Here is a 25,394-nt window from a genome sequence, read left to right on the forward strand (position 1 = left end):
TAGGGTGAAAAGTTCGGAGAGTGTTTTCCTTTTTTTAGTTTTCAGCATTGTAGGTTTCATTTAATCTTTGATATCATCAGAGCGTCTAGTTGTTATCCTTATAAACTTTATGAATTGTTTTGTCTTATTCATAATCCGTCTGAATTTTTGTTGATTTAGATTTTGCTCCGATGCGAATACTGTACGGTATCCGGTTTCGACACATCAAATTTTTATTAAATGCAAACGGTGTGCACCTTTGAAGTGTACTGTAATTTTCAATCAACCATGTCTGTGGAATTTTCTATGATTTTTCACTACTTGGAAAGTGAGATATAATTTTTCTCGAAAAAAGACTTCCAGCTTGAGAAACTCAAATTTGTTTCAGATTGTAAATCTCCAAAAATTGAAGAAATTTCTGAAAAAATGCAGTCAAACCTTTGCAAAAACAATTTCCTATTGTCATTTTCCCGATCATATTTCCTTGTTCATCAATTTCACTCTTTGCTTCTTCCGTTTCGACTTGAATTTCCTTCAATGTCATTGGATCTTCTCCACGAAGAAATCAAAACCATAGTTTTTATTCCCTTTTTCATTTATTTTCTCTAAAAACTAAAATCATAAAAACAGCAAATGAAAAAAGGAAAACACTGGTTGATGATGATGATGATATGAGGGATATCTAGTAAAAGAGGATGCGCTAATCCGATCGTTGTGCTTAAATCTGAGCAAAGTGGAGGAAAGAAGAGAGATAGAAAAAGAGCCATCAACACTCATTTTCACTTTTTTTGACATTCATCATAATCCCTGATACTGGTGGACTTCTTTCGGATATTGTTTTTTACATTTATTTCGAATTTGTCATTTTTTATAAGCCCAGGTTTGCATTTTTTTTTAAAGTTATTACAGCTGGAATTTTGGGATTTTCCTGTTTTCAACTGAAGTAATGTACTGAAAATAGCAAAATTATTTCTTCAACTAACTGTAACTTTTTGAAACTCTGCATAAAAACAGTAGCTTTTGAAATATAGACTTTAAAACTTTCGAATAAATTTTTCTAATTTTCCACTCACAATACTCAAACTATAATACTCAAACTTATAATACTCAAACTAACAAACCTCAAAAAATTAATGAAGTACTTAAACGAAACCTGTAACTTTAAGAAGTTCATGCAACTGGCTTTCTGAGATCACAGAAATTCTGCCAATTTGGATTCTAAATCTGAAAATTTTGCATCTGAAAACTTGGCACCAATCATTTACGATTCCATATCTCCCTTGAAAAAGCTATATGAAAACTTGATCTGGGTTCAGTACACAATCTTCAGACTCTTCAGTCCAGGCCTAAAGACCAAACGGGCAAATTTTTTGGTTTTGAGAAGCTGAAGCGCTGAAGAAAGTGTACTATTTTCGTCAAGGCTACAATCCGTCTAGTGGTTCATTGCCAAACAAAGTTTTAAAAATCTAAAAACTATCAATCCTAATGTTCTTTTTCTAACATTCAGCCAGAGAAACGCTTCACACTCTGTATTTTCCAAAATTTATTGCAGAATTGAATGTTTATTACATGTTTAGTTGATATCACTTGTCTAGGAGAATATATTCTAGCTATTCAATTAGTTTGGATATATTATGACTGAAAACTCGGGCCAAGTTTTACAAACTCATAGATCAATATAAAATATCCGGATGCAACCTGACCATTAATAGAAAACAATATTAGAGATAACTGTGTGGTGTTCATTTGTTGATATGCTTTTCGTACATATGTACTTTTCATATACCTCTTGCAAATTGTTATGCATCTAATCACCTTTATCCATGAAGAAAGCGATATTCTTGGCAAGAAAAGTTTTGTGCTTCCTCCCGACTGCGTGCTAAAAGCCAAATAAATTATCGCGCCGAGGACTCGAGACTGACTGAATAATTTTATTTATGTGTTTCCCTTCTCCTGACGTGTCGCAATTACTTTTTCCCTGTGTGTGTGTGTGTGTGAGGTGAAAGGCGTCGCCGTCGAGTGTGTGTGTGTGTGTGCTCGGAGAGCCGTAATTCAAAACTTGTTGAAAAAGCTGTGTGTGGGGGCACAAGTCACTAGAAAAATTGAGAGGTTGAAAGGTTTTTGAGAGAACAACCGAAAAAGGTGACGATTTATGAGTTGGAAAGGTCTGGGGTGCCATCCGTCTATTTCCAGAATGAAGTAGATCTGACAAAGGGATAAACTTGAAGTTTGTCATTTTGACAAAATATCAACCATATTTGATAAATTAGAATTCAAGGTTTTGAAAATTTGGTTAAAGCGTTCGATTCTAAACCAAAGGTCATCAGTAAAAATTATTTTTTATCCAATCTATATTCTATGGTTGAGGTGAAAAGTTCGTCAGTAGGAATCTTGTATAAAACCGCTCCTATATAGTGCTAAAATACCCAATCAAAGAAACACTTTTTGGAAACGTTTTTTTGAAAGTTTTTTTTAAGTGAAAGTCGACCAAAAATTTTTTTCATGATCTCTTTTTTCTATTTAACCTAGGAGTTCCTAGGAGTTCGAAACTGCAGCAATGATCGAACTTTCTCAAAATTCCAGATTTTTGAAAAACTTGCCAGTTTACCAAATCGTTGACTGGAAGTTTTGAGAAATCCAAAATTTTGAGCTGTTTTTTTTAGTGATATTTAGTGATGACCGTATTTAAAAACTGAAACTTTAAAAAAACATCAATTTTCTAAGTTCATCCCTCACTAAAGAGACGCAGATATGGTGATTCGAAGAGCCTACAAAACTACTACCAACAACACATATTTCCCGTTTAATCAACTAATGAGATTTTCATGTTCTTTTCATTGTCGCGCATTGACTGCTTACACCTTTTTCTTATGTTTGTTTATGTTCATGTAAGCAAAAAGAATGAACAAGTCGGTGACTTCAGATGACTACGTTCTTCCGAATCCTCGGAGCTCAGTTTGAAATTGCTGCTCTATGCTTACAACCTTGCTACATATATTACAGAATTTTAGATTCAAAACTTAAATCTTAAAAGTTGAATAGTTAATTGAGCAATATATTTTTTTTGGAATTTTGAGAACACTTAAAACTAGAACCCAAAATTTCTCAACAATTTTTTATGGCGATTCAAAATTTCTAATAAAACGGTCTACCATTTTGAGTCTATTATAGCCGAAAATCTCCAATGTGACTGTGACTTCTTAAAACTACTAAAACATTATTTGTCCATTTACATCTTCCTAAAACCGTATATCATCAAAAACATTCACAAAATCCGAAAAATGAGACAAAAATTTTTTTTTGATTGTTATTGCAATAAATCTAATAAAAATATTCATATATTGCCTGGCGCCCCCCATATCTCCATTTCCGGTCCCATCACCCCCACACCTCCAAGATTGATAGGTGGCTATAAGCATTTTTTGCATTTGAATGTGTTGCACCAGTAGTCATCATCATCATTATCTAAACTGACGTGATAGTAGGGGGCTTTCTAGAAGTCGATTTTCTATTAATGTCAACTTCATTCGTTGTCCCTTCCTTTCCCCGTCTTCCCTCACTTCCTTTTTTCTATTTTTTCCAGTGGTCCGTAGTGGGCGGCACCCGATTTTGACTTGAAATCAGACCCGTTTCCGGTTCTTTTGGTAGTTGTTAAGTTCTGATTCTATGACGTGGAGTGAAACAAAGAACGACCATATTTCATGTGTTGTGTTTTCTAGGCAGTCTAGGCAGGCAGTAGGCAGATACTGTCAAAATTGGAATATTTCCATCTTCTAAATACCCTCAACTATTTGTTAGCGCGTTTGAAACAATAATTGCAAAACATTTTTTTCGCATTGATTGGGGCATTTTGAAATTTAGAGTAAAATCGACTATCAACTGTCATTCCATAATAATTGGCAGAATTATTTTGGTTATGCCACCAAATAATCAATAAAGAAAGATTTCTGTCCTTATTAAACTAAAAATTGAAGCAACGGTAGAGTTGCTGAACACAGTCGCCGGCAAAATTTTTTAATTTTCTGCAAATTTGAAATTCTTTTGCGGGTTTTTAGTTATGGTTCTAATAGTGGTTAAAAGTCATTATAAAACACTTCAATTTTTTGTAATGCTTTCATTCGCAGTCGTGAAGTCGTGAAAACTCAGTTTTCACCTATCCTAACTTTGGAAGTCGTCCAAAAAATTATTTTAATTCTACAATTTTATATTTCTTTTTAAACATACGATGTGATCAATCCTACATCAATTCTGCAAATTTCTCACATTCTTGGAAGCTTGGTAATTTATCAGACTTTGACTGAAAATTTGAAAAAAAATTCAGTAATTTTTGGAGATCCCTTTAAATATTATTCTAGCATTGCCATATAGAATAATTGCAAAATTCAATTGGTTTCCTAGAAAGAAAATTAGATAATCTTATGAAAGAGAACCTAACCACAACAGGTGTTAAATATTGATTTAAACACTAAAAAAAGTCTCTCCTTCTACCTCTCTTCTCATAGCTTTCATGTCTTGAAGCTTTTCGGTTAATTCGAGCGGAAGACTTATCAAGGTACGTCATTTTCAATTACTTGTATACATCTCTCAGCTTCTTCTAATTTTCCATGTACATCTTAGATATTCTTTTTTCAGCGACTTGATATTAGGAAGTTTTGTGTTTTCAATTTTAAAGTTGGATTAATATAGAATACCAGTCTTTAAACACAAACCAACAAGGGTTCAATATCAAAATAGAAACCGAAAAAAAATATCGAAAACTGAAAAAATCAAATACATATCTAAAGCAAGCTATTCGAGAAATATTTATGCATTATAACAACTATGCAGCGCTTATATCTTTATTTTTCAACAAGTGTTCCAGCAACGAGAGTCTCTTCACCAAAAAGCCATCTATCAAAAACCAGGCAGTGAGTCCTAGAACCAAGCTTGTCAGAAGACAAGTGCATGTATAAATAAGTAGTAAAAGACGGGTGGGACCCAGCGCGGTGAGTAGTAGATCATAAAAAAGTGACTGAAAAGAAGGGGCGTTTCCTTTTCTTTATTACCTCTTCCTCTACTTCTTCTCATCTCAACTTGCTTTTTCCTTCCTCTTACAACAACTCCATCATCATCATCATCATTTTCAGAAACCATGTCGTCATGGAACGAGGCTTGGGATCGTGGCAAACAAATGGTTGGAGAGCCACTCGCCAAGTGAGTTTCTTTTGAGATTTTTTGTCCACCATTTCCGGAGCCCAACACAACAAAAAGGCACACGGCCGTGAAATTGGTGGGGCTGAATGAGCGCACATACCTCTCAAGCATTAACATTTTTTTCGATTCCATATCTCAACTAATTTCAGAATGACTGCAGCAGCTGCATCTGCAACTGGTGCAGCACCCCCACAGCAAATGTAAGTGTATAAAGAGCAGGTGGATTTTTAAATCTATAGATATCAGATCGAATTTGTTCTTGATTGATAGTGAACATCTAGTAAACTTTTGCCACAACTATTTTTCAAAATTAAAATTTTTCCAAACCTTTTTCAAGAAAAAAACAATTTCAGGCAAGAAGAAGGAAACGAAAACCCGATGCAAATGCATTCAAACAAAGTGCTTCAAGTTATGGAGCAAACTTGGATCGGAAAATGCCGAAAACGTTGGCTTCTAGCTATTCTTGCAAATATGGGATTCATGATTTCATTTGGAATTCGATGCAATTTCGGTGCAGCCAAAACTCATATGTATAAAAATTATACAGATCCATACGGAAAAGTTCATGTAAGACACGATAAAAAAATTATGCAAAAATTGTTAAATTTAAGATGCATGAATTCAATTGGACAATAGATGAGCTTAGTGTCATGGAGAGTTCGTACTTTTACGGGTACTTAGTCACTCAGATTCCGGCTGGTTTTCTTGCTGCAAAGTTTCCACCAAACAAGTATGAACTTTGTCGATATTATTACTGTTAAGATAACTTTACTTCCAGACTATTCGGATTTGGAATCGGAGTCGGAGCATTTTTGAATATTCTCCTACCATATGGATTTAAAGTGAAAAGTGACTACCTTGTGGCTTTCATTCAAATTACTCAAGGGCTTGTTCAGGTAAATTTTTAAAGTTCTATTAGATACAGCACTCTTTTTTCAGGGAGTTTGTTACCCTGCTATGCATGGTGTCTGGAGATATTGGGCCCCACCAATGGAAAGATCTAAACTAGCAACCACAGCATTCACAGGATCATATGCTGGAGCTGTTCTCGGTCTACCTTTATCTGCTTTCTTGGTTTCATACGTCTCATGGGCTGCTCCATTTTATCTTTATGGTAAGAGTTATTTAAAATAAAAAATTAAAAAAATCAATCAATGAAAAGCTCCTTGCTGATTTTGTGTCGGTTGAACAAATGATCCATCAATAGTTGGTCGTCTATTTAATGTCCATGATTCCATTTCAACAGCATCACTAGTTCCTTGCCAGCTGTCTGTAATCACTCCATCTCCAGTAAATGTAATTCTAGCAGGTCTCAGAATTCTGCGATAGACTGTCACTGGAGTGCGTTCTCCAGTGAGATAAGTCGAGTCGGATGGATTTTCTTGATTTCTCACAACGTTTACTTGATATCTAACGTGTTGTTGATCATCCGGTAAAGCAAGTTGTTGAGCAGCTTTCTGGAAAGTTATTGATGTGTTTAATCAGTTTTTAATTGAGAAGGCAAGTAAAGATGCTCAATAAATATTGTTAGAACAAACTTATTTGCCAAAATTCAAAATGCCAGGTTAACTTACCATATCCACATTAAGTATCCTTCTTGCAACAACTCTTGGTTCTCCGGTCAAGATAACATTTGGTATTGATTGACAAAAAGCATAGGAAAAAAGAATTGCAGAACTGATGAAAAACTGCATTTTTTCGATATGAGTTTTGCAAAACAAAGTAGAGACTTTTTGGCTTTTTAAACTTTTATCTACTCTTGTCTCTCCGCCCCAATTTTTTTTTCAATTTTTTGATCAGTTCTTTTTTCATAAACAACTTGTTACAAGGACGATGTACAACGAAACGGTTTGTTTCATATTACACAACTTCTGCACATGAGATATCATCAATCAATTGACTGTTCTCGATAGAGATGATGAGAAACGAACAAAAGGTTCTTTTTTTCAGGAGTATGTGGTGTCATTTGGGCGATTCTTTGGTTCTGTGTCACTTTTGAGAAACCCGCGTTTCATCCGACCATATCGCAAGAAGAGAAAATATTTATCGAAGATGCAATTGGTCACGTCTCAAACACCCACCCAACGGTGATTTCTGAATTGAAGGAACGCTGAGAATAACTAGAATTAAATTACAGATCCGATCGATTCCATGGAAAGCAATTGTCACTTCAAAGCCTGTGTGGGCAATTATTGGTGAGTAGATGAGCAAGCTGGAAAATGTTAGAAGTGGAGCATTGTCGGTTGCTATGATTGTTTGAAATTGCTCCGTTAGTGCTAAAATGCCTGAATATCGTAGTAAAACTCCTCAAAAAAATTTTTTTTTCAATTTTATGTATTTAGGAAAGTGGTGAAAACTCAGTATTCGCAAACGATAATTTTGGAAATTGACCAATAATTATTGTTATTTTCAGTTATTTTTACTTGCTTACTTCAATTTTTTTTTTCTCGAACCTGCAAAAGTTACTCAAAATACCATGCTTTTGGAAAATTTTGGTATTTACCAAAATTTTGCAAATCTACAAAAACTGATCATTTCAGTAAATAATCCAGCTTTCAAAATTAACAATAAATGTAAAAATATAGAAAACTATTCAATTGTCTAAACATAATTTGACACGCTAGAAAAAATTCTGAAAAAACTGTCTAAAAGAAGTCTGAAATTTTTATCGGCTAACGTAAACTTTCAGGCGCTATTAGAAGCTTGTTTCAAACTTTTAAACAAAAATAGTTATCATTTGAAAAATTATTTTCCAATTTTCGTTTTAAAATTTTTGATTATCATTAATAAACAAACAGTTTTGTGGATTTTCCGTTCTCTCCTGAACTCAACTCTACAATTTTACCTTTTTTTTTTTAACTTTTAAGCCCTACAGTGTCAAACAAAAATGATAAAACTATTCAAATATATGAAGAAAAAAACTCAACTAAATATTTCAGTTGCGAACTTTGCTCGAAGCTGGACTTTCTATCTCCTTTTGCAAAATCAATTGACTTATATGAAGGAAGCATTGGGAATGAAGATCGCAGACGTGAGTTTTTGGAGACTAAACTTTGAGTTGTAGACATGTAACTGATAGTAAGATCAAACTATATTCGAGGTGTTCGTGAAGTTTCAAATATTTGTACGACCGAGAGACCAAGGTCACAAACGAGACATTTTGACTGAAAATTCTACAAAAGAGATCAGAGAATGAGTAGAAAAAAGCGAATAGGAAAAGCAGTGTTAAAAGACTTTGATACAATTGGAAAGCGATACATCTATAACATTATGATTGAAATACCTCAACTCCAGTTGCAACTGGAACAATTCGATTTAGAAATATTTTCCAGTCCGGACTTCTTGCTGCAATCCCCCATTTGGTAATGGGATGCGTGGTCCTTATGGGTGGACAACTCGCTGATTATCTCCGATCCAACAAGATCCTTTCCACCACTGCCGTTCGGAAGATTTTCAATTGTGGTGGTTTTGGAGGAGAAGCTGCATTCATGCTAATTGTTGCATATACAACAAGTGATACAACTGCTATAATGGCATTGATTGCTGCTGTTGGAATGTCTGGATTTGCTATTTCTGGTATGTCAGTTTTTGCAGTTTTTGCAGAATTACAATGCGGAAGTTTATCGAGAGATACTACGTATACTTCCTCTGACTATTACGATGATCATCTGATTTTTGAAACATCGAAACCTTGATAAAGAAAAACGTCAGTAGATCAATTTTTGTAACTTTTCGTATAAAATAGTTTCAAAGTTTCAAAGATGCAGAGATTATGACATTTCTAGACGATACAGTAAAGGAAATCAAATTACCGTATTTTTGTTGCAAAAGTCGTAATATAGTGTCCATGGACTCTGCCTTACAATCTGTAATTTTAGGTTTCAACGTAAATCATTTGGACATTGCTCCCCGTTATGCAGCCATCCTAATGGGATTCTCGAATGGAATCGGAACACTTGCCGGATTAACTTGCCCATTTGTGACTGAAGCATTCACTGCTCACTCGAAACACGGATGGACGAGTGTTTTCTTATTAGCCAGTCTTATTCACTTTACTGGAGTCACTTTTTATGCTGTCTATGCTTCCGGAGAACTTCAAGAATGGGCAGAACCAAAAGAGGAGGAAGAATGGTCGAATAAGGAATTGGTGAATAAAACTGGAATCAATGGAACTGGATACGGAGCTGCTGAGACTACATTCACACAGTTACCAGCCGGTGTTGATTCTTCTTATCAAGCTCAGGCGGCTCCAGGTAAACTTGAACAGTTATAAACTTATGAGCTCATAAAATTTGAAAATTTACAGCTCCTGGAACCAACCCGTTCGCTTCAGCTTGGGATGAACATGGATCCTCTGGAGTTGTGGAAAATCCGCATTATCAGCAGTGGTAGTGATAAATAACGTCTAGTTAGGATACCTTCTAAAAATTTTAATTTATTTATTTAATTCTCTCAGTTATTCCTAATATCTTATGTTAACTTAAGTTCTATTGCCTAGTTGCGAAAAACCAGAACTACAATACCAGGTCTCAAAGCGATCGATTTTCTCAAACTTACAACATCTTCAAGGATTCCTGTAGTTGCTAACGTCTTTTCACCCGTTTTTTCAAATTTATTGAAACAAATTTTTTTGAAGCAACGGGAGAAAAACTTTAGCAACTACAGTACTTAAAGGCGCACGCTATTTTGAGATTCAAAAAATCGATCGCTTCGAGACCCTGGAGCAAAATTCGCTAAATTAGCATCTGGATAATACAAAAGCAAGAATCAGTTGCGATTGAAACTTTTTTATTTAATTCTTCTTGCGATCTCATATCGTTCTGCAATAAATTGATTTTTCATTTTAAAACGTTCATTTATGAAAACGAAAAACAGTGATAACAAGACAATAACAAAAAAGAAAACAAAAAGTAATAAAGAAACAAAAAACAATTTAAAGAACATCCTTGATTTCCTTCTTGCTCAACTTTCCTCTCTTGATTCTCTTCAACAATCGGATATCATTTTGAGCATCATCTTCTTCTTCGGCCTTTCTCTTCAAAGCCTTCTTCTCCTCTGCTTTTCTACCAGTTCCACCACCATTTCTGAACCTTCCACCCATCTTCTTCAGTTTTCTAGCCTCCTTCTCACGGCGCTTCTTATCCTTTGCAGCCAACGTCTCGACCTTCTTCTCGTGCTTTTCTTTCATCACAGTTTCCCGATTGGCTTCTAGTTTAACATCGGCGTATTTGATTTCAGATGTCTCGATGGCACTTCTGTCGAACATATCCAAATCTTTTCTTTGTGACAGTTCACGCATTTTCGGCAATCTGAGAAGAGCGTACGAATTGGCAAGACCGACCACGTTGAGATCTGTAAACTTATTATTTCAGCGTTGTATTATATATTTTGCATAACCTACCATCAAGTGAGCAAATGAGATGACAATCGTGTTTGGCATATGACTCCACGTGACTCACAAATGCACGAGTTCCAGCTTCTAGAATTGCACGATCAGAAACTTGAATTTTGATCATTTTCTGTCTCAGCTCTTCCGATTTTCTCGAATTGTTAGTTGGAACTTTGATCTCATCAAGCTTTACTTTCTCGTGGTTATCAAGGAAATTCACATAGGCCAACTGTTCCGAAGCGATGAGAATAAGAGCATTTCCTTCACGACCACATCTGGCTGTTCGGCCGGCTCGATGGACAAACCAACTGGAATGTTTTGGAAGATCGAACTGAATGACCCAGTCAATATCCGAGATATCAATTCCTCGTGCCATCACATCAGTTGAAATCATAACTCCATTGGTGCTATCCGAGAATGCTTTGATTTGAGATGCACGGTGTGGGTTTGAGCATTTTCCATGAACTGCGAACAATGGGCGTTTACCAAGACATCTTTCAAAAATCTGAATAATATTAATAATAATCTCCATTAAAATTGAATATACCTTGTAAAAATATCTAACTGAATTGCACGAAGGAAAGAAGATAAGAATCTTTTTATCCGTTCTCTGGCGAATAAACTCCAAACAGACACTCGTTTTCTCATCAGCTCGACATTCGACATAATAATTCTTCAACGTTGAAGGTGCGGCCGAGTTCCTCTCTTGAGCCACTTTCACTTGCTTTGCGTTACGCAAACCAAAAACCATCAAATCATCTTCTTCCTTAACCTGAGTAGCAGAGAACAATCCGGTACGACGTTGCTTTGGGATACATGAGAGAATCTCTCGCATACTGTAAAAAATCAATTTTAAGCCTGAATATGTTCTTCAATAAACTTACTGATCCTCAAACTGAATTTCATTAAATCTATCCGCTTCATCAATGACGAGGAGTTGAAGAGTTCTCATTTTTCGAGCAATAAGGGTCTTCTCGTGTTGAATTATTTGGAAAAGACGTCCGGGAGTGGCGACAAGAATGTTGACACTGGAAAATGCAGAAATTAAAATGGGAATATTTTATTTTCCACAAACTGTTAGAGGAGGACGTTTTTTGAGTGTGTAGATACATACAAAATGTGCAAAAATAAATGAATTTCATGATGAGATTTGCCAAAAAATGTCATATTTTTGCAGCTCAAAAACTAAAAAAAAAAACTAATTTTTGCTATAACTTTCGATTTTTTCTTCGATTTTTCAAACCGTCATAAAAATGATGGAAATTTTTTGAGGTCTCATTAAGAAATTCGCTTTTTTTGGCGAACTTTTTGTAATTCATCTTTTACTCCGCATAAAAATACGAACATACTTTTTATTCTTGAACATCTTGATATTTTTGTCCACTTTCTGTCCTCCAGTAACTGTTTCCACAGTTAAATTGAGTTTCTCTGCGAATGGTTGAATTACGCTAACGATTTGACTGCAGAGCTCTCTTGAAGGCGATAGAATAAGTGCTCCAATGTCAGCAGGCTGAAGTTTTGCATTTTGAATCATTCTCATCATTGGTAAAACGAAAGCAAGAGTCTTTCCAGATCCAGTTGGAGATTCAACGACAACATCAGACAGGTTAAGGAGATGTGTTCCAGAGAGAACCTGAAATTGGATAATTAAATAAAGATGCATTCCTACTACTTTCTACATCAAATGGCTTTTTCCTCAGCTTTGAGGAGAGCACACTCCTCCTTTGCTCTCATGTCTGCGTCTCTCTAACTCCCGATCAATATCCTTTCTCCCACCCTTCTGACCCATTTTATGCTATGCTTTTTCTTGTATATTTCAAACATTTTTATTTTATATTCTTGATTTTAGAGAATGAACAAACCGAAACAGGACTGGGGAGCGTATTATTATCAAGGGAAGCGAAAAAATGGGAAAACTCGATTAATGTTGGACGTTGTTCATCAGATGAATCAAGCAGTTCCAACATTCAACGAGTTGTTTGATGAGGTATTGGATTTTAAGTGGAAAATGTTTAATTAAAAACATTATTTTAATTTCAGGAAACTTTCTACGTGTTTGCTTTTCTCGTGGTTCTTGTGGCAGTTATATTTGTGATAGTGATGGCAAAATGCTTTAACGTTAAAATTAAAGAATACGATATCGATATAGATAGAGAATGGAGAGATATGACACCTGCTCATCCGTTCAGATTTCCTTGGGACGATGCAAAAAAGGATGCGAAATTGAAGAAGGATTGATTACTTTGGAAATTTTGGACATTTCCTCACTTGATATAATTTCACTTCGATCAAATAAACTATTATAAACTTACTTGTACATCTGTGAACGATTTGTAACTTTTATCGAATACTTCGAGCAGTTCCGGGCCGAGCTTCTCGCGGAACGTTTTCAAGGCTACTGGACCCACTTTTGATGTCATTTTGACGGCTGAAAAAAGATAAAGGTTGGGAAAGATATTTTAAACGGAGAAAACGTTTAATAAGAAGATAAATTCATTAGAAGTAATTAATTAAAGCAAACAAGGAAAATATTTAGTATTCCGTCAATTCCTATGAAAATTAGTTAATTTTCAAATACGAAAGCTGTTGAAAAAATTAGATTGAAATCTCACTTAATTATAAGACTAAAACCCATTCAAAACTATTAAGGAATAAGAAAGATTATCTAAAAATTCTTAAAATTCAGCAAAAAAAATTAATTCGAAAAGTACGCAAACACCGGCATTGCATCTCTGCGTCCAGTGCAGTGAATCTTACGACACTTGAAATGTGGCCGGCAACAAATTATGTTTTAAGCATTTTATTTAATATTAAAATTTAATAATACTATTTTACTAGTGAATTTATGAATTAATTGACTTGAATATTTTAATAATATTATTTGTTAGTAATCTCCAAAATCGTCTTTCCTTCTTTTCTGCGCTCATTACTTATTCAAATACTTCCATACTTATAAATCAAGTTTTTTTTCAGATTCGAAACAATGACATACTTCACAAGCTGGGACGAATTTGCAAAAGCTGCTGAAAGGCTTCATAGTGCCAATCCGGAGAAATGCAGGTTAGTTCGTAATATTTTAAAAAAACCGTCACTTTCGGGATTGAAAAATGTTATAGATTACTTAAATGTGCGATATTTACATAAAATAGAAAAGCGAAAGAAAATCAATTTTATCAATAATTTTTATTCGTGAGAAACATAAATTACTAAAGGATTATTTCCTGGAAAATCTTTTTGTCGATATTTCTGCAACCAACTTTTTTGTAGTTTCTTTGTTATTTATGGCATATTCAGCTGAATTTAAATAAAAATCCCCTAAAACATTCCTCATGGAGATTTCCAAAAGTTTTAGTGACAACTAAACTTTGATTTTCAGATTCGTCACCAAGTACAACCACACAAAGGGACAGCTCGTGCTGAAGCTCACCGATGACGTGGTCTGCCTTCAATACAGTACGAATCAATTGCAGGATGTAAAAAAGTTGGAGAAGTTGTCATCGACCCTGCTTCGCGGTATTGTCACTCAATAAACACGCTTTGTTTTATGTTTATGGTTTAATTAAGTATTTAAATAAAAAAAGTTTATATTTATTGAATGAAATTGTTTTTCAAATACGTGAACTTGAACTTCAACACTACAGATAGAAAAATAAACCAAAGCTTTAAAAATCAATAAATTCAGTTTGAATTTATTCCTCTAGCTTGACAAAGAAATAATGTCTCACCGGAACGATAGCTCTCGTAAGCATCGTAAATCGCGTTCAATCAAGAATGATCAACACTATCCGACAGTGTCTTTTGATGGAGCAGAGGTAATTTTATTTATTTTATTGGTGTGCGCTGTAATCCGATTTTTGGAATACGGTGCCCGGTCTCGACGCGGCAAATTGTTGTTAAATGCAAAGTGTTGTGCGCCTTTAACGAGTACTGTAATTTTGTCTAGTTGCTGCAGAATGTTTAGTGATTTTCCAACACACTATTAATTTGTTGAAAAACTAAAAATATAAGTGGTAACAATAATCGATGAAGTTTGGAGTTACAGTACTCTTTAAAGGCGCACACCCTCCCGCATCTGACAACAATTTGTCGCTCCGAGACCAGGAGCTGTAGGCAAAAAATTGCCAAGTTTCGCACCTGTATCATACAATACGTGGTTGAAAAACTTAATGAAGAAGAAAATATTTCAGTCTGTCGATATTCCTGCGGACGAAGGAAAAAGTCCAGTGAGCACGCACTTGTCGTTGGCATCAAATCCAACTGAATTCAAGTTCATGGATGAAATTGCACTTTTGAAGCGTGGCCGCATCGACAAAGACGCTCCAAAGCATCCGTACAATCGTCGTGGCCAGCAACCAATGATGAAGAAGGAGATTTCGGTGACTTCGGCTCATTCCAACAGCTCCTTGCCTGTCAGAAGTCCAGCTATCATGACGTTGATGGGCGGAGTTCCAGAGGCAGAAAAAGAGTACAATGTTGGAAAGGGTGGACTTCTCAAAATTTCTAAGATGAAGGAAGGTGGAAAGAGGTGATTAATGTAGCTCATGGATTATCGTAAATTTGTGAAAACTGGAATCATCACTTTAAAGGCAAATGCTATTTTTTGGATGGGTCTCACTGTGAACTCAATGTCATGGCCGTTATAAGAGCTAAAATTTACAAATTTGTTCGTCAATTCTGCACGGTATCATTAACCTTCTCATAGGATCCAAGCGCGTTTTCACTGATACGTGCCTACCACCTGCCGGCCTAGCAGGCATGCGTGTAGGCCTACTACATGTATTTAGGTGTATAGTAATTTTAGGCAGCACAGTAGGTACGTAGAAAGCTAAGTAGAAACCAATATAAGAAAATTAGATTAATACAAACATTCATTTAATAAATGCTATTGTAATTTCAGATACGAAGTTTCCGCCAACGAGCGCTTCACCGTCTTCCAACAAACAGCTGGCCAAACTTGCCTCTTCACTTTCAAAGCTTAGAATCCACAATCGAATGCAATCGGAAATCCAATGAATGTTTCCTTTTTCTCAATAAATATTTTATTGAAACTCGAAAACAGAAGTGTTTTAAAACCGAAAGTCGTAATGGGTAATAATAATTAATAATACTTGTAAAAGTGCTTTGTACCTAAAGATGAAAACACTAAAAAGTTGGGTGGCATCGGTATCGATAACAGAAAATTACAAAGGAGACATTTTAATTGAAAATGAAACAAGAATAAGGCCCGAAAAAACATAATTTAGAAGATCTGAATGCGATGATTCTCGCGATCGGTGACAACAATTGAACCGTCAGCAGTGACACAAACATCTTCGACACCTTTCAGTTGTCCAGCTCCTCCACCCCAAGTTCCGAAAGAGGAGACAAATTGACCTTGGGCGTCGAAAACTTGGATCCTGTTGTTACCGGAGTCGGCGATTATTAGGTTTTCCTGAAAATGAATGGTTTAGAATTTTTCTTTAGCATTCCAGCCTTACCTGTGAATCAATAGCAATTCCACGTGGGAATTTGAATTGTCCACCATGAAAACCTTCCTCGCCGAATGAAAACAAATGAACACCGTGGGGATCGAATACGCTGATTCGATGATTCGAAGAATCTGATACATACACCTGAAACGATTCAGAATGATTCATGAATCTATCTGGAATCACTCACGTGATGAGTAACTCTGCTAACTGCTATGAACAATGGACTGTTTAGTTGACCAGGTAGATGTCCGAAAGATCCGAATTTTGCAATGAATTGACCATTTTTGTCGAAGACTTGGACGCGGTGATTATCCTATAATTTAAGCTTCACTTGTATTTTAGCATGTGGGGCAATGTTTTTTAAAATTTAATCTAGATCTGCAAAGCGGACCACAATAATGTCCGGCGTCCGAATTTCCAAAAAAAAAAAAATTAAAAAATGATACTCAAAATACCGGACGTCCGGTTTGCCTGCAATATATGAATCTACAAAAACAAAGTTCTTCTCTTGATGATAATTAATAAACAAAGTTAATTTTTATCAAAATGTATACAATTATGAACTTTCGCATTACTGAGAAACGTCTCATGATAGTTGACCTACCTTATCAGCCACATAGATACTTCCCAAATCATCGACAGCAACTCCCCATGGATTATTGAACTTAGCATTTCCCTGTCCATGTCCACCGAATGAGAACAAATGATCTCCTTCCAATCCAAAAACGGAAATTCGATGATTGTACCTGTCGGATACAATAACTCGGAGCTTTGAGCTTGCTAGCCCGGCAGCTGAATCAAGTTGTCCGGCACCGGCACCGTAGCCTCCGAACTGACGAACAAATTTTCCATCTTTATCGAAAACACAGACACGATGATTAGACGAATCACAAGTTGCGACAAGACCTCCGGACAATGCACAAATTCCACGTGGCCAGTTTAACTCGCCATCCTTCGCACCTTTTCGTCCGAATACTGCACGTGGTCTACCACGAGCCCTCCATTCACCAGCTTCACGAGAAGCGCTGCGGCCACGCTGTCGCAAAACGGCAAGCTTCTCTTTCTCTTCGTCGGTTGTCGTAGAAGAGTCTAAACGAGATTGACGTTCGGCGAGAAGCTGCTGCACTCGAGCACTTGTGAACTGTGCCTGTATGTCGGGATTTGTGCGCGAGCGTTGGAAGCGTTGCCTCCGACGCTGTAACCACGCTGGCACGACGATGTCACTTTCGTCTTCCTCACCTGTGAAATGTGTGACTGGAATCGCGACTTGTTCAGATGTCCCATTGGTGATCGGAGCGGATGCCGGAAGTTGATGTTGAGGTGGCGGAACATTTATGATCGTACCAGTTCCTGGGATCATACTCATCAGTCCATCATCACGGTTTACAGATGCCGCGCGACAAACTATTCGTATTCTACCGCGGTTGGTGGATACGGGAAAATCCTCTCCCTCTGATTCTTCACTTGAAACTGCTCTTGATGCAGCTCTAGATGCATCTTGACGTTGTTGATGAGCTCTACGGATGGTTTCCACTTTCTCATTCAAAGAATCATCGTTACTGGACTGTTGACGTGGCAGAGGTGGCTTTCGGATCGGAAGTTGTGGAAGTGGAGCAGGTGATGCATCTTCAGTCCTCTCAACCCGTTCAACAGATTGTGGTGGAAGAGGAGGTTTACTAGCTGGAGATACAGTTCTTGGTGTTTCAGTATTCGGAACAATCAGACTTGTTGGCCGTGACTTGGTTGGTTCAACTGATCGGGTGACACGATCAGCAGCCCACGGCGATGTTCGTGATGAAGAGTCCGCAGTGACTGATGTAGTAAGAAGAGAAGGAGCAGCAGATGAATTACGGAGACGATTCCAAGCTTCGTCTTCCAGCTGCTGACGACGACGGTAACGAATCGAGGACTCATCAGGCTCAGGATTTCGATGACTGAAATTAAAAGAGGATAGTTTAGAGAGGGAAACTGTATGGAGAAGTAATTGTGAGATTATACATTTAATAAATTATCCAAGCTAAATTGAACTATAACTTCAATAGATTTATGTCAAAATGCCGGTGCCAAATTTAATATTCATAAAGGGCGATCAATATGTGTTTGGCCAAAAAATAACCAAAATTGGATAGTAATAAACCAACATAAAAACGCGGAAACGCTTTTACTTTTTTGTCTAGCCGTTTTTCTTCAAAAATTCGAATAAAATTTTGAAAATAATTAACTTTTAAATAGTTTTTTAAATTGTCCGTTGCCCCTTTCTTAAATATTATTATTTTTATTGGCATGGCAAATTTAGCATCTTGACACAATTCTGGCGACCTCTAAGATATTTTAATGAATAAAACATAAATTGTACTATATTTGAGTGTAAATTGCAACAATAAGCCGTTACATAGAAAACTGAAAACATGAAGTCGAGAGCCAGAGACCGGACGTAGATTCATTTTGACACCTTAACAATGTTGATTTTCTATAATTAGTGTTCTACACTATACAACTAAACTACTTGACTAAAAATCACACGTTTGTTAATAAAAAACCAAAACCAATTCCCATGGAACATACCTGTGCCTTGAAGATGTCCTATCAGCTTCTCGATCTCTCATACTTGCTCTTTCGTCAGATTTAACCCGATAACTGTCACTTTCCAATGGTAAACGGAATGGTCTTGGAAGGTATGATTGTTCAAGAGGGAGGTATCTACAAAGTATTGACTAAAGATTTTCGTTTTTTTTGAAGTTTTTGAAATATACCTTCCCGAAAATTGAGGAACTAGAACACAAAGTTCACCAGAAGTAGTGATCGCTGCTGGAAGCTTAGCAGCATCATCTCCAGCTGAGAATCGGAGTTTTCGATTAAAAAGTTCGTCGGCGTCGGGCTAAAGCATTAATACAATAAGAAATGTTCAACAATTAAATTAAAAAGTTACCTGAAAGTTCCTAAGATATTCAAGCCCTTCCGTAAACGTGTTTTTCATTCGAACAAGTTCAGAATCTTCAATTGAACATTCTCCCTGAAAATTTTAAGATTTTTTTGTTATGATATCTTTTTGAAATTCTCGATAGCTTCAAAATATTCAATGAAATCCCACCTTGATTGCAGCATCCAGTCTAGAAACTGCTTCACTCATATTAGAACTTTCAATTTCCAGAACATCACGAAGATTGCTCATATTACGAGTCTCAGTAGCTTGAAATGTATCAACTTCCATGAGAAAGTTGTCTTCCTTCTTTTTCAGATCTCTCTGGTATCTGAATTTAATTTTTTTTTCGGGTTTTTATATCTTTTCAGACAAACCTGTGGAAATATTCTTTAATTTCTGCTTTTGTTGTCTCACAGTTCATTGTCATCATATCAACTCCTTTTGATAAATTATCCGATGCTTCCGTAATTCGATTGGCAAGCCGTTTAACCTGATTCAAAAGTCGCGACATGTCTCTTTTAAGCATATCCATATGAGTCTGTCGACATTCTTTACATGCTTTTCTATCACAATGTGCACATGGTTCACAGTCTGCTTTCTCATCACAAATCTTGCACCGTTCCAAATTGTACCTGTGAATGTACTCTTCAATTTCTGCAGCCGATTCTGGTGTGGCCTGCAGATGAATCTCGAGAAACCCGGTTAATGTGTAGTTTGGCTGAAAATGAAATATTTTGCTTCAAAGTGATACTTATTTTCACACCTGAAACGCCTTTACTCCGTCATATGGAATATTGTGTTCTGCTCGACATTCTGGACATTTCAAATTGCGATGTAACGTGTCTGCACAACTTTCCAAGCATGGATAGCAAAATGTGTGTTGACAAGGTAGAAGCTTGGGTTGTCTGAAAATAGTTTAAATCTATAACTTGATATTTAAAAGTTTAGCCATTCTGTTCAGCATTTATCTCTATAAAAATCAAAGCTCAAAGTATTACATTTCAACTACCAAGTTCTTCAGATGTCCAATGTCAATATCTCACGATTTCACAACTTTAAAAAATCATAAAAAGTCTCGTTTCTCTTTCTAAATATCTTTCAAAGAGATCACGTCCAGCAGGCTTCTTCGTTTCCTCATCGGTGTAATACACACACTTTGCAGCCCCATAGCCAATGGCAAAATAGTTGAGAACTGGCGGAGAATCCGATTGAAAAGTCTTCTCTTGGCTCCCTTCTCGATTGTAAAAAAGAGAAAAGAGAAAGTAGAGGAAAAGCCGTTCGACATGGAGATAGATACAACGGTGAAGCTGTTTCGAAATACTCTAACAATGAGTTGAGAACAACTGTGTGATTGATTTTGAAGTGTTTCATTGTTAAAAAGTGGATTGCCACCAGTTGAAATATTGTCATATGATTTCTAAGATTTCGAAAAAAATTCCAATCATCTATTGAATTGAAAAAAAAAATATTTGAAACGTTTCTTTTATCGCAGGAGGTATTTTTGTGAATTTTCAATGAGCACCGGGTTATAGCCCAAAAGCTAGAGCTTTTAATCTAAAAAATTGGCAAACTTATGATTAGGAAACTTCAATAAAAACGTTGAGTTTTGAAGATAATCGCCATTGAGAAAAAATGTTTAAAAACACTCCTAGTGGGCTAAAATACTACGCCAACTCTTCTTACTCGTCTTTCTCAAAAACAAAAAGATTTATAAAAAGTTAGCAAGATAAAACTTGAGAAATTAAACTTGAGAAGACAGAACAAGAAATGGCGAGTTGAAAAATATCATAGTATTACACCTTCTAAGCTTGAAAAACTTTACCCCTACGTTCACTAAATACAATGTTTGTCATGATTGTCTGAGGTCTCGTGCAAAGTTATTCAAATTTTTTACTTTTTTTTATTTTATTTTTGAGACTATAAGTGTATTATTCAAATATTTTACAAGAAAAGGTTCTCGTTTTTAAAATGGATGTTTACATTTGTTCATCTATAACAGATCAATGAAACATCTCTTTTTTTTAATGTTCCACTTTTTACTCTGACGTAGGTTAGTCTATATTTATTGACACAAACGTTGTTGATTTAACCCAAAAATGATCCTCATTTTTAAAAGATCCCTGCAGGATCTTAGATTGTTGATTTCTCCATAACGTTCTCCTAGCTAATCATCATAACAGTCTGTCTGATTTTATTATTGTTTTGATGCACAGTGCGTAAACAACCGGATGTTTATTATGCATCCCCTAAGTCTATCTCGTTTTTTCAAAAAAATTCCCCTCAGCCAAGCGGTACTTAGCCTAGGTCATATGATAACAGTGGTCAGTCAGAAGTCACACGGCCTATGTCTATCCTTGAACTACACACTAATAGTTTGTTTTGGTTGTCCGTGGTGCTTCTTCTTTCAATTTCGTCTGCTCACTTTCAAAACGAACAGCTGATTGAGATCACAGACTTACTTGTAGCGATCGAGACAAATCGGACACGTCAGCAACTGCTCGATCTTTTCGAGAGGATTCACAAAATCAGCTGGTCGACTCGATGGTGGACGTGACATCAGCTCGCGCATCTGAAAGAATCTATGGGTCATGTGGGTTAGAGATGATTGCACTAATCAACTAATCAATGTTGTACAGGGACTTAACTTTTTCTCAAAATCAGTGGAATAACTTTTCATTTAAAAAATAAAAACGTTACTTTAAAGTTGCAATGTCTATTTGAAATAAAGAAAATTTGTACAGCACCTATAGGGAGCTTAAACGAAATATAAAAATTTTGAAAATTGACAAAAATTTTAAATTTAAGTTTTAAAACTCAAAGGACCGTTATAGGGTTACCAATATTTTTAAGATAAAAAATTTCAATGAATGTCTCTAATAATTATTTTTTGTAGATGTTTAAAGTATATTTCATTTCCAGTTGTCCACAAAATTAATTTTTAAATGTTTGGAAAACGACGAATTTAAGATTTTCTTTAAAAAAATAAATTTTTTAGAACAAACCTTTTCGCGAGCTTCTGCTTCATTTTGTGGAGAACTGCTCATAAGGATTGAATTTTAGAAATATTGGAATTTCGAATTAAAAAAAAACAGGATAGAACGAGAAGACGAATCGAATATAATAATAAAGTGGGGTGTACTTGGAGAGTTGGGGATGAGTGTGCCGAGTGCTCCCGGGAGCCAAAAAAGATTTGAGACGCAGAGAAGTTGGAGAAAGATCTGGGGAGCAACAGACGAAAGACGCCCCCAGCCATCTCCTGCAAACACAGCGGCGGCCGATATCAATCGGTGTGCGTGGGGTGCGCGGATCGGATTTTGAAAAGTTCTTGGTTGAGTCTTTTACTGGTTTTTAGGCTTTGTTTGACTATTTACTCATAAGTTTTGAAACCGATGGGAATTTGAAAAAAAGATCAATAAGATATGAGGATATGAACGGCGGGAAGATGCAGCTGGTTTGTTGGTTCTCGAAGATTATGATAACTGTCCTGAACGTTGAAATATTTGAGAAGAAATTGACAAATTGAACTTCAGTATTTATTTTCAGAAGCTTGAAAGTGTAGATTAAAATTAGGATGTTTCTTTAAAACATAAAAATAGTCCGAAATTCAAAAAACCACAAAATAAAATCGAAAAATAAACCGCAGAAAAATGGAAATTCGAACTATTAAAACCGCGATTTTGAATTCCCTCCGAAATAAAAACTTTGACCAATCAGTGATTTGCTCCGCCCACTTTTCAACCAATCAGGACGATTGTGTAGAGTTTGAAGACGTTGAGTGGTTAGAAAATGGGCGTGGCTTATACTTTTGGAAGAAGTTTAAAAATGGAGAACAGTCACAATTGAAACTTGCCTTTTTGGTTTGTTCATTCTTTTTTATTTTTGTGGTATTTTCATAACACTTTGAGTATTTTTCTTTAAAGCACATTTTTTTAAACTTTTCAGGTAATTTGACGATTTGACAATTTCCCGAAATTCCTTTTTTTGTATTTAAAATCATGATTATTTGATTTTTCAAGCGTATGTATGTACTTATTTTGTCTTTTTTGTTGGTAAACTTTTGAAACTAATGATCATATAATTTGAATAAAATCTGAAAGTTCAGCATCCTGCTCTCTATAATTACGTAATCTTCAAAACTCCCACTAACCACCTTTCGACTATTTTTCATTAAAAAAAAACCAGCGAGTGCAGTAGCTAGAAGGCGTGCGAAATTCGCTGGTTACTATGACAATCGCTTTCCGGAGGGTGGGCGGAAATAATAAAAAATAAAGCAGTTTTTGAGTTGGTTAATCTAATCACAAGTTTTGTTTGTCTATCGTCTGGTTGCAACGAAAAAGAGTAACGCGCTGGAATTTATGCAATGGCCACTTATTGCCGCTCTTTTTACTCAGTTATATCACTTTGTAATTGGAGATGGTAAGTGAAAATGAAATAGTAAACATATTACTATTTTAGTTAGTTTTGGTTTAGAGACGAAATTTCGCAAAATGTTGGATAACAATTAAATTTATAAGAAATTACTACTCTCTTCTAACTGTCCAGCTTATCTCGGTTTTTTTTGGTTTTATCAAAAATTTGTTAATTGACAAAATACGCGCTAAATATTGATCTATATTCTGAAACAGTTTTTGAAACAGTTCACTTAAGAAATCCGAAATATGAGCCGTCAAAATAGAGAAATGATGGTGCAAGTCTAATAGGGAAAAAACTGCGTTTTAAATTTTATTTTCCAATTGCCAAATGCAAAAATCTTAAATATCATTCTAATCGGTAATACTTTTGATAACTTTGAATATATCATTTACAGATTGTTATTGCCCATTATGTGAGTTGGACAAATTACCCGACAACTGCACAACAATTCATGGACATATTCAAATGGGTCTCGAGTCAACAATGCCACCGTTTGAGGTTTTATTTATTCAAAACACTATAGGATTCCAATAATTTGTTTAAGATCGTTGAATACAAGCTGGAAAATGTCACAAAAATAGTTGGATGCATAACGATAGCCAACTCTGGTTTCACAAGTCTGTCACTTTTATCAAATTTGGAAATAGTTCAGTACTCACAAACTGGAAATTCTTCTACATGTTCCTGTATGTTCTTTTTGGAAATTTTGAAGACTTTGTAATTTCAATATTAATACTAAATGGTATTTTTCAGCGTACGGAAATATAATAACAATTGCGAAAAATAGTTTATTGCGTAGGTTGTACTTGACAAGTTTGAAGAAGGTAAGCAAATAATAAAACAAAAAATATTGAAATTTGATATTTAACAGGTAATTCTTAGTAAGAAAGCAGAGTATGGAATTTATTTGCTCGATAATCCATCGTTATGCATTACTGAAGGTGAATTGGAACAGTTTATGCAAACCGAGAAGTTTCATGCACCACATATTCAAATTTGCGATCCAACAAGTTAGTTCTCTAAAAAAATTTTAAAACTAATTTTGATTTTAGAAAATTATTGTCGACTTGATAATTTTGAGTTTTTCAATGATAAGAATATTCCTGTTGGATGCCAAGTTTTGACAGATTCATTAGTTTTAAATGGTACCAAAGAAATCAATGGTTTAGAATTTCAGAGCAGGTAATCGCGGACTGATGTGATCATTAAAAATTTAAACTTTAAGATTAAACGATATTGAGCAGATTCTGGGATCAATTACAGTGTTTGAAAGTGAAATTGCCAGTTTGAAGTTTCCAAATTTATGGAGAGTCTACAATTTTCAACGTGAGTTTTTGGTAGGCAGGCGGACGTCCGTCTTATTTTCAAATTCAAGTGGTTTGCCAAAATTTCGGCTAGAAATTTCAGTCAAATTGACAACATTATTTAATCTAAATTTTCAAATATTCCAGCTGATCTACCTGTAATCTTCCTCCAAGAAAATGGAAATCTCTCCGAAGTAGAATTCTCAAATCTCACTTCAATTCCATATTTCGGAAATTATCCAGATGTTCTTTATGCTTTCTCCAACCCTCTGCTTACAAATTTATCGTTGGACACCTGCGAAAATCTAAACTCTCTAGGTCCAATCACATTTGAGGAAGTATCAAATTCTATTTGTGGTGAGAGAATAAACTTCATTAATGTTAGTTACACCTGCTCTTTTTTCTAGAAAACCGAACAAGCTCAGTTGTGCCAAATCAGGACAAAAATCGAACTGGAAATTCTGGGGGTTTAATCGTTGACGTGGAAGTTTCAGGGACCAATTCGACTGCGCTGAGCTCCGTTGGAAAAGTTGGTTTTTTCTAGAAAAAATTTAAAAATTTAAAACTTTTTCAGGATGGGCCACCAGAAAACAACACAAAAGATAATTCGGTATATCGGGTTTTTGATTTTAATTTAAATTTGAGTTTTCTCTTTTATTTGTTGATTTTTCAAAAATTATTTATATAACTGGTTGTTTTAGTTCAATAAAACATATTTTTAC

The 25,394-nt window shown here is 35.5% G+C and overlaps 8 protein-coding genes and 1 non-coding gene across 12 annotated transcripts; 5 read left to right on the forward strand and 4 right to left on the reverse strand.

The window, feature by feature from the left end:
• Positions 1-2,068: 2,068 nt before the first annotated feature.
• On the reverse strand, positions 2,069-2,214 carry ZK512.12. Its single transcript, NR_052590.1, has one exon. It is a non-coding gene; the product is annotated as an Unclassified non-coding RNA ZK512.12 (non-coding RNA).
• A 2,867-nt stretch (positions 2,215-5,081) lies between these two features.
• Positions 5,082-10,022, forward strand: eat-4 (the record flags this gene model as incomplete). Of its 2 annotated transcripts, NM_066622.6 has the most annotated exons (12): positions 5,082-5,172; positions 5,322-5,372; positions 5,526-5,739; positions 5,784-5,902; positions 5,951-6,068; positions 6,112-6,286; positions 7,123-7,259; positions 7,310-7,367; positions 8,112-8,203; positions 8,505-8,748; positions 9,051-9,425; positions 9,479-10,022. In NM_066622.6, 12 exons carry the CDS (start codon positions 5,111-5,113, stop codon positions 9,562-9,564), a joined length of 1,731 nt encoding a protein of 576 aa, NP_499023.3. The 2 variants fall into 2 exon arrangements, with proteins under 2 accessions (NP_499023.3, NP_001293625.1); NM_001306696.3 differs by lacking the exon at positions 5,082-5,172 and having other exon boundaries at positions 5,323-5,372; positions 9,479-9,564.
• On the reverse strand, positions 6,247-6,896 carry ZK512.7 (uncharacterized protein). Its single transcript, NM_066623.6, has 2 exons — positions 6,747-6,896; positions 6,247-6,629 (listed from the first exon to the last, which is right to left on the reverse strand). Exons 1-2 carry the CDS (start codon positions 6,864-6,866, stop codon positions 6,324-6,326), a joined length of 426 nt encoding a protein of 141 aa, NP_499024.1. The 5' UTR covers positions 6,867-6,896; the 3' UTR covers positions 6,247-6,323.
• ZK512.2 lies at positions 9,944-12,989 on the reverse strand (the record flags this gene model as incomplete). Of its 2 annotated transcripts, NM_001268051.2 has the most annotated exons (6): positions 9,944-10,524; positions 10,574-11,066; positions 11,109-11,397; positions 11,446-11,589; positions 11,911-12,194; positions 12,874-12,989. In NM_001268051.2, the coding sequence occupies 6 exons, from the start codon at positions 12,979-12,981 to the stop codon at positions 10,106-10,108; spliced, it is 1,737 nt and encodes a 578-aa protein (NP_001254980.1). The 2 variants fall into 2 exon arrangements, with proteins under 2 accessions (NP_001254980.1, NP_001254981.1); NM_001268052.3 differs by lacking the exon at positions 12,874-12,989 and having other exon boundaries at positions 10,106-10,524; positions 11,911-12,104.
• On the forward strand, positions 12,406-12,878 carry ZK512.11 (uncharacterized protein). The gene is made up of 2 exons (NM_001027833.2): positions 12,406-12,548; positions 12,602-12,878. Exons 1-2 carry the CDS (start codon positions 12,414-12,416, stop codon positions 12,797-12,799), a joined length of 333 nt encoding a protein of 110 aa, NP_001023004.1. The 5' UTR covers positions 12,406-12,413; the 3' UTR covers positions 12,800-12,878.
• Positions 12,990-13,534: 545 nt separating the features above from the next.
• Positions 13,535-14,154, forward strand: ZK512.4 (Signal recognition particle 9 kDa protein). The gene is made up of 2 exons (NM_066625.4): positions 13,535-13,621; positions 13,938-14,154. The coding sequence occupies exons 1-2, from the start codon at positions 13,545-13,547 to the stop codon at positions 14,089-14,091; spliced, it is 231 nt and encodes a 76-aa protein (NP_499026.1). The 5' UTR covers positions 13,535-13,544; the 3' UTR covers positions 14,092-14,154.
• A 71-nt stretch (positions 14,155-14,225) lies between these two features.
• Positions 14,226-15,606, forward strand: ZK512.8 (uncharacterized protein). Its single transcript, NM_066626.6, has 3 exons — positions 14,226-14,373; positions 14,749-15,086; positions 15,459-15,606. Exons 1-3 carry the CDS (start codon positions 14,278-14,280, stop codon positions 15,538-15,540), a joined length of 516 nt encoding a protein of 171 aa, NP_499027.1. The 5' UTR covers positions 14,226-14,277; the 3' UTR covers positions 15,541-15,606.
• On the reverse strand, positions 15,590-22,104 carry nhl-1. 2 transcript variants are annotated; one of them, NM_001322726.2, is made up of 13 exons: positions 21,958-22,104; positions 21,415-21,524; positions 19,719-19,860; positions 19,330-19,673; positions 19,124-19,283; positions 18,962-19,045; positions 18,786-18,910; positions 18,598-18,732; positions 17,272-17,966; positions 16,637-17,121; positions 16,220-16,345; positions 16,039-16,173; positions 15,590-15,992 (listed from the first exon to the last, which is right to left on the reverse strand). In NM_001322726.2, the coding sequence occupies exons 1-13, from the start codon at positions 21,997-21,999 to the stop codon at positions 15,801-15,803; spliced, it is 2,775 nt and encodes a 924-aa protein (NP_001309582.1). In that variant the 5' UTR covers positions 22,000-22,104; the 3' UTR covers positions 15,590-15,800. The 2 variants fall into 2 exon arrangements, with proteins under 2 accessions (NP_001309582.1, NP_499028.1); NM_066627.7 differs by having other exon boundaries at positions 16,637-17,966; positions 21,958-22,097.
• Positions 22,105-23,260: 1,156 nt separating this feature from the next.
• irld-34 lies at positions 23,261-25,387 on the forward strand. The gene is made up of 10 exons (NM_066628.2): positions 23,261-23,371; positions 23,763-23,866; positions 23,913-24,054; positions 24,122-24,192; positions 24,240-24,378; positions 24,421-24,550; positions 24,594-24,694; positions 24,820-25,029; positions 25,080-25,201; positions 25,247-25,387. Exons 1-10 carry the CDS (start codon positions 23,311-23,313, stop codon positions 25,358-25,360), a joined length of 1,194 nt encoding a protein of 397 aa, NP_499029.1. The 5' UTR covers positions 23,261-23,310; the 3' UTR covers positions 25,361-25,387.
• Positions 25,388-25,394: the final 7 nt, after the last annotated feature.

This window comes from Caenorhabditis elegans, chromosome III (genome assembly GCF_000002985.6).
Source record: "Caenorhabditis elegans chromosome III".
NCBI classification, from domain to species: domain Eukaryota; kingdom Metazoa; phylum Nematoda; class Chromadorea; order Rhabditida; family Rhabditidae; genus Caenorhabditis; species Caenorhabditis elegans.

Excerpts from the sequence above, each read along its gene's own strand:
- ZK512.7 (NM_066623.6), bottom strand. The coding sequence starts at position 6,866 with ATGCAGTTTTTCATCAGTTCTGCAATTCTTTTTTCCTATGCTTTTTGT. Across the intron at positions 6,630-6,746 it reads GGATACTTAATGTGGATATG|AAAGCTGCTCAACAACTTGC; the intron begins GTAAGTTAACCT and ends ATAACTTTCCAG.
- ZK512.11 (NM_001027833.2), top strand. The coding sequence starts at position 12,414 with ATGAACAAACCGAAACAGGACTGGGGAGCGTATTATTATCAAGGGAAG. Across the intron at positions 12,549-12,601 it reads TCAACGAGTTGTTTGATGAG|GAAACTTTCTACGTGTTTGC; the intron begins GTATTGGATTTT and ends TTTTAATTTCAG.
- ZK512.4 (NM_066625.4), top strand. The coding sequence starts at position 13,545 with ATGACATACTTCACAAGCTGGGACGAATTTGCAAAAGCTGCTGAAAGG. Across the intron at positions 13,622-13,937 it reads GCCAATCCGGAGAAATGCAG|ATTCGTCACCAAGTACAACC; the intron begins GTTAGTTCGTAA and ends TTTGATTTTCAG.
- ZK512.8 (NM_066626.6), top strand. The coding sequence starts at position 14,278 with ATGTCTCACCGGAACGATAGCTCTCGTAAGCATCGTAAATCGCGTTCA. Across the intron at positions 14,374-14,748 it reads TGTCTTTTGATGGAGCAGAG|TCTGTCGATATTCCTGCGGA; the intron begins GTAATTTTATTT and ends AAAATATTTCAG. Across the intron at positions 15,087-15,458 it reads ATGAAGGAAGGTGGAAAGAG|ATACGAAGTTTCCGCCAACG; the intron begins GTGATTAATGTA and ends TTGTAATTTCAG.
- nhl-1 (NM_066627.7), bottom strand. The coding sequence starts at position 21,999 with ATGAGCAGTTCTCCACAAAATGAAGCAGAAGCTCGCGAAAAG. Across the intron at positions 21,525-21,957 it reads AAGCAGAAGCTCGCGAAAAG|ATGCGCGAGCTGATGTCACG; the intron begins GTTTGTTCTAAA and ends AGATTCTTTCAG. Across the intron at positions 18,911-18,961 it reads AATATCTTAGGAACTTTCAG|CCCGACGCCGACGAACTTTT; the intron begins GTAACTTTTTAA and ends TTAATGCTTTAG.
- irld-34 (NM_066628.2), top strand. The coding sequence starts at position 23,311 with ATGCAATGGCCACTTATTGCCGCTCTTTTTACTCAGTTATATCACTTT. Across the intron at positions 24,379-24,420 it reads TCAAATTTGCGATCCAACAA|AAAATTATTGTCGACTTGAT; the intron begins GTTAGTTCTCTA and ends TTTTGATTTTAG. Across the intron at positions 24,551-24,593 it reads GGTTTAGAATTTCAGAGCAG|ATTAAACGATATTGAGCAGA; the intron begins GTAATCGCGGAC and ends TTAAACTTTAAG.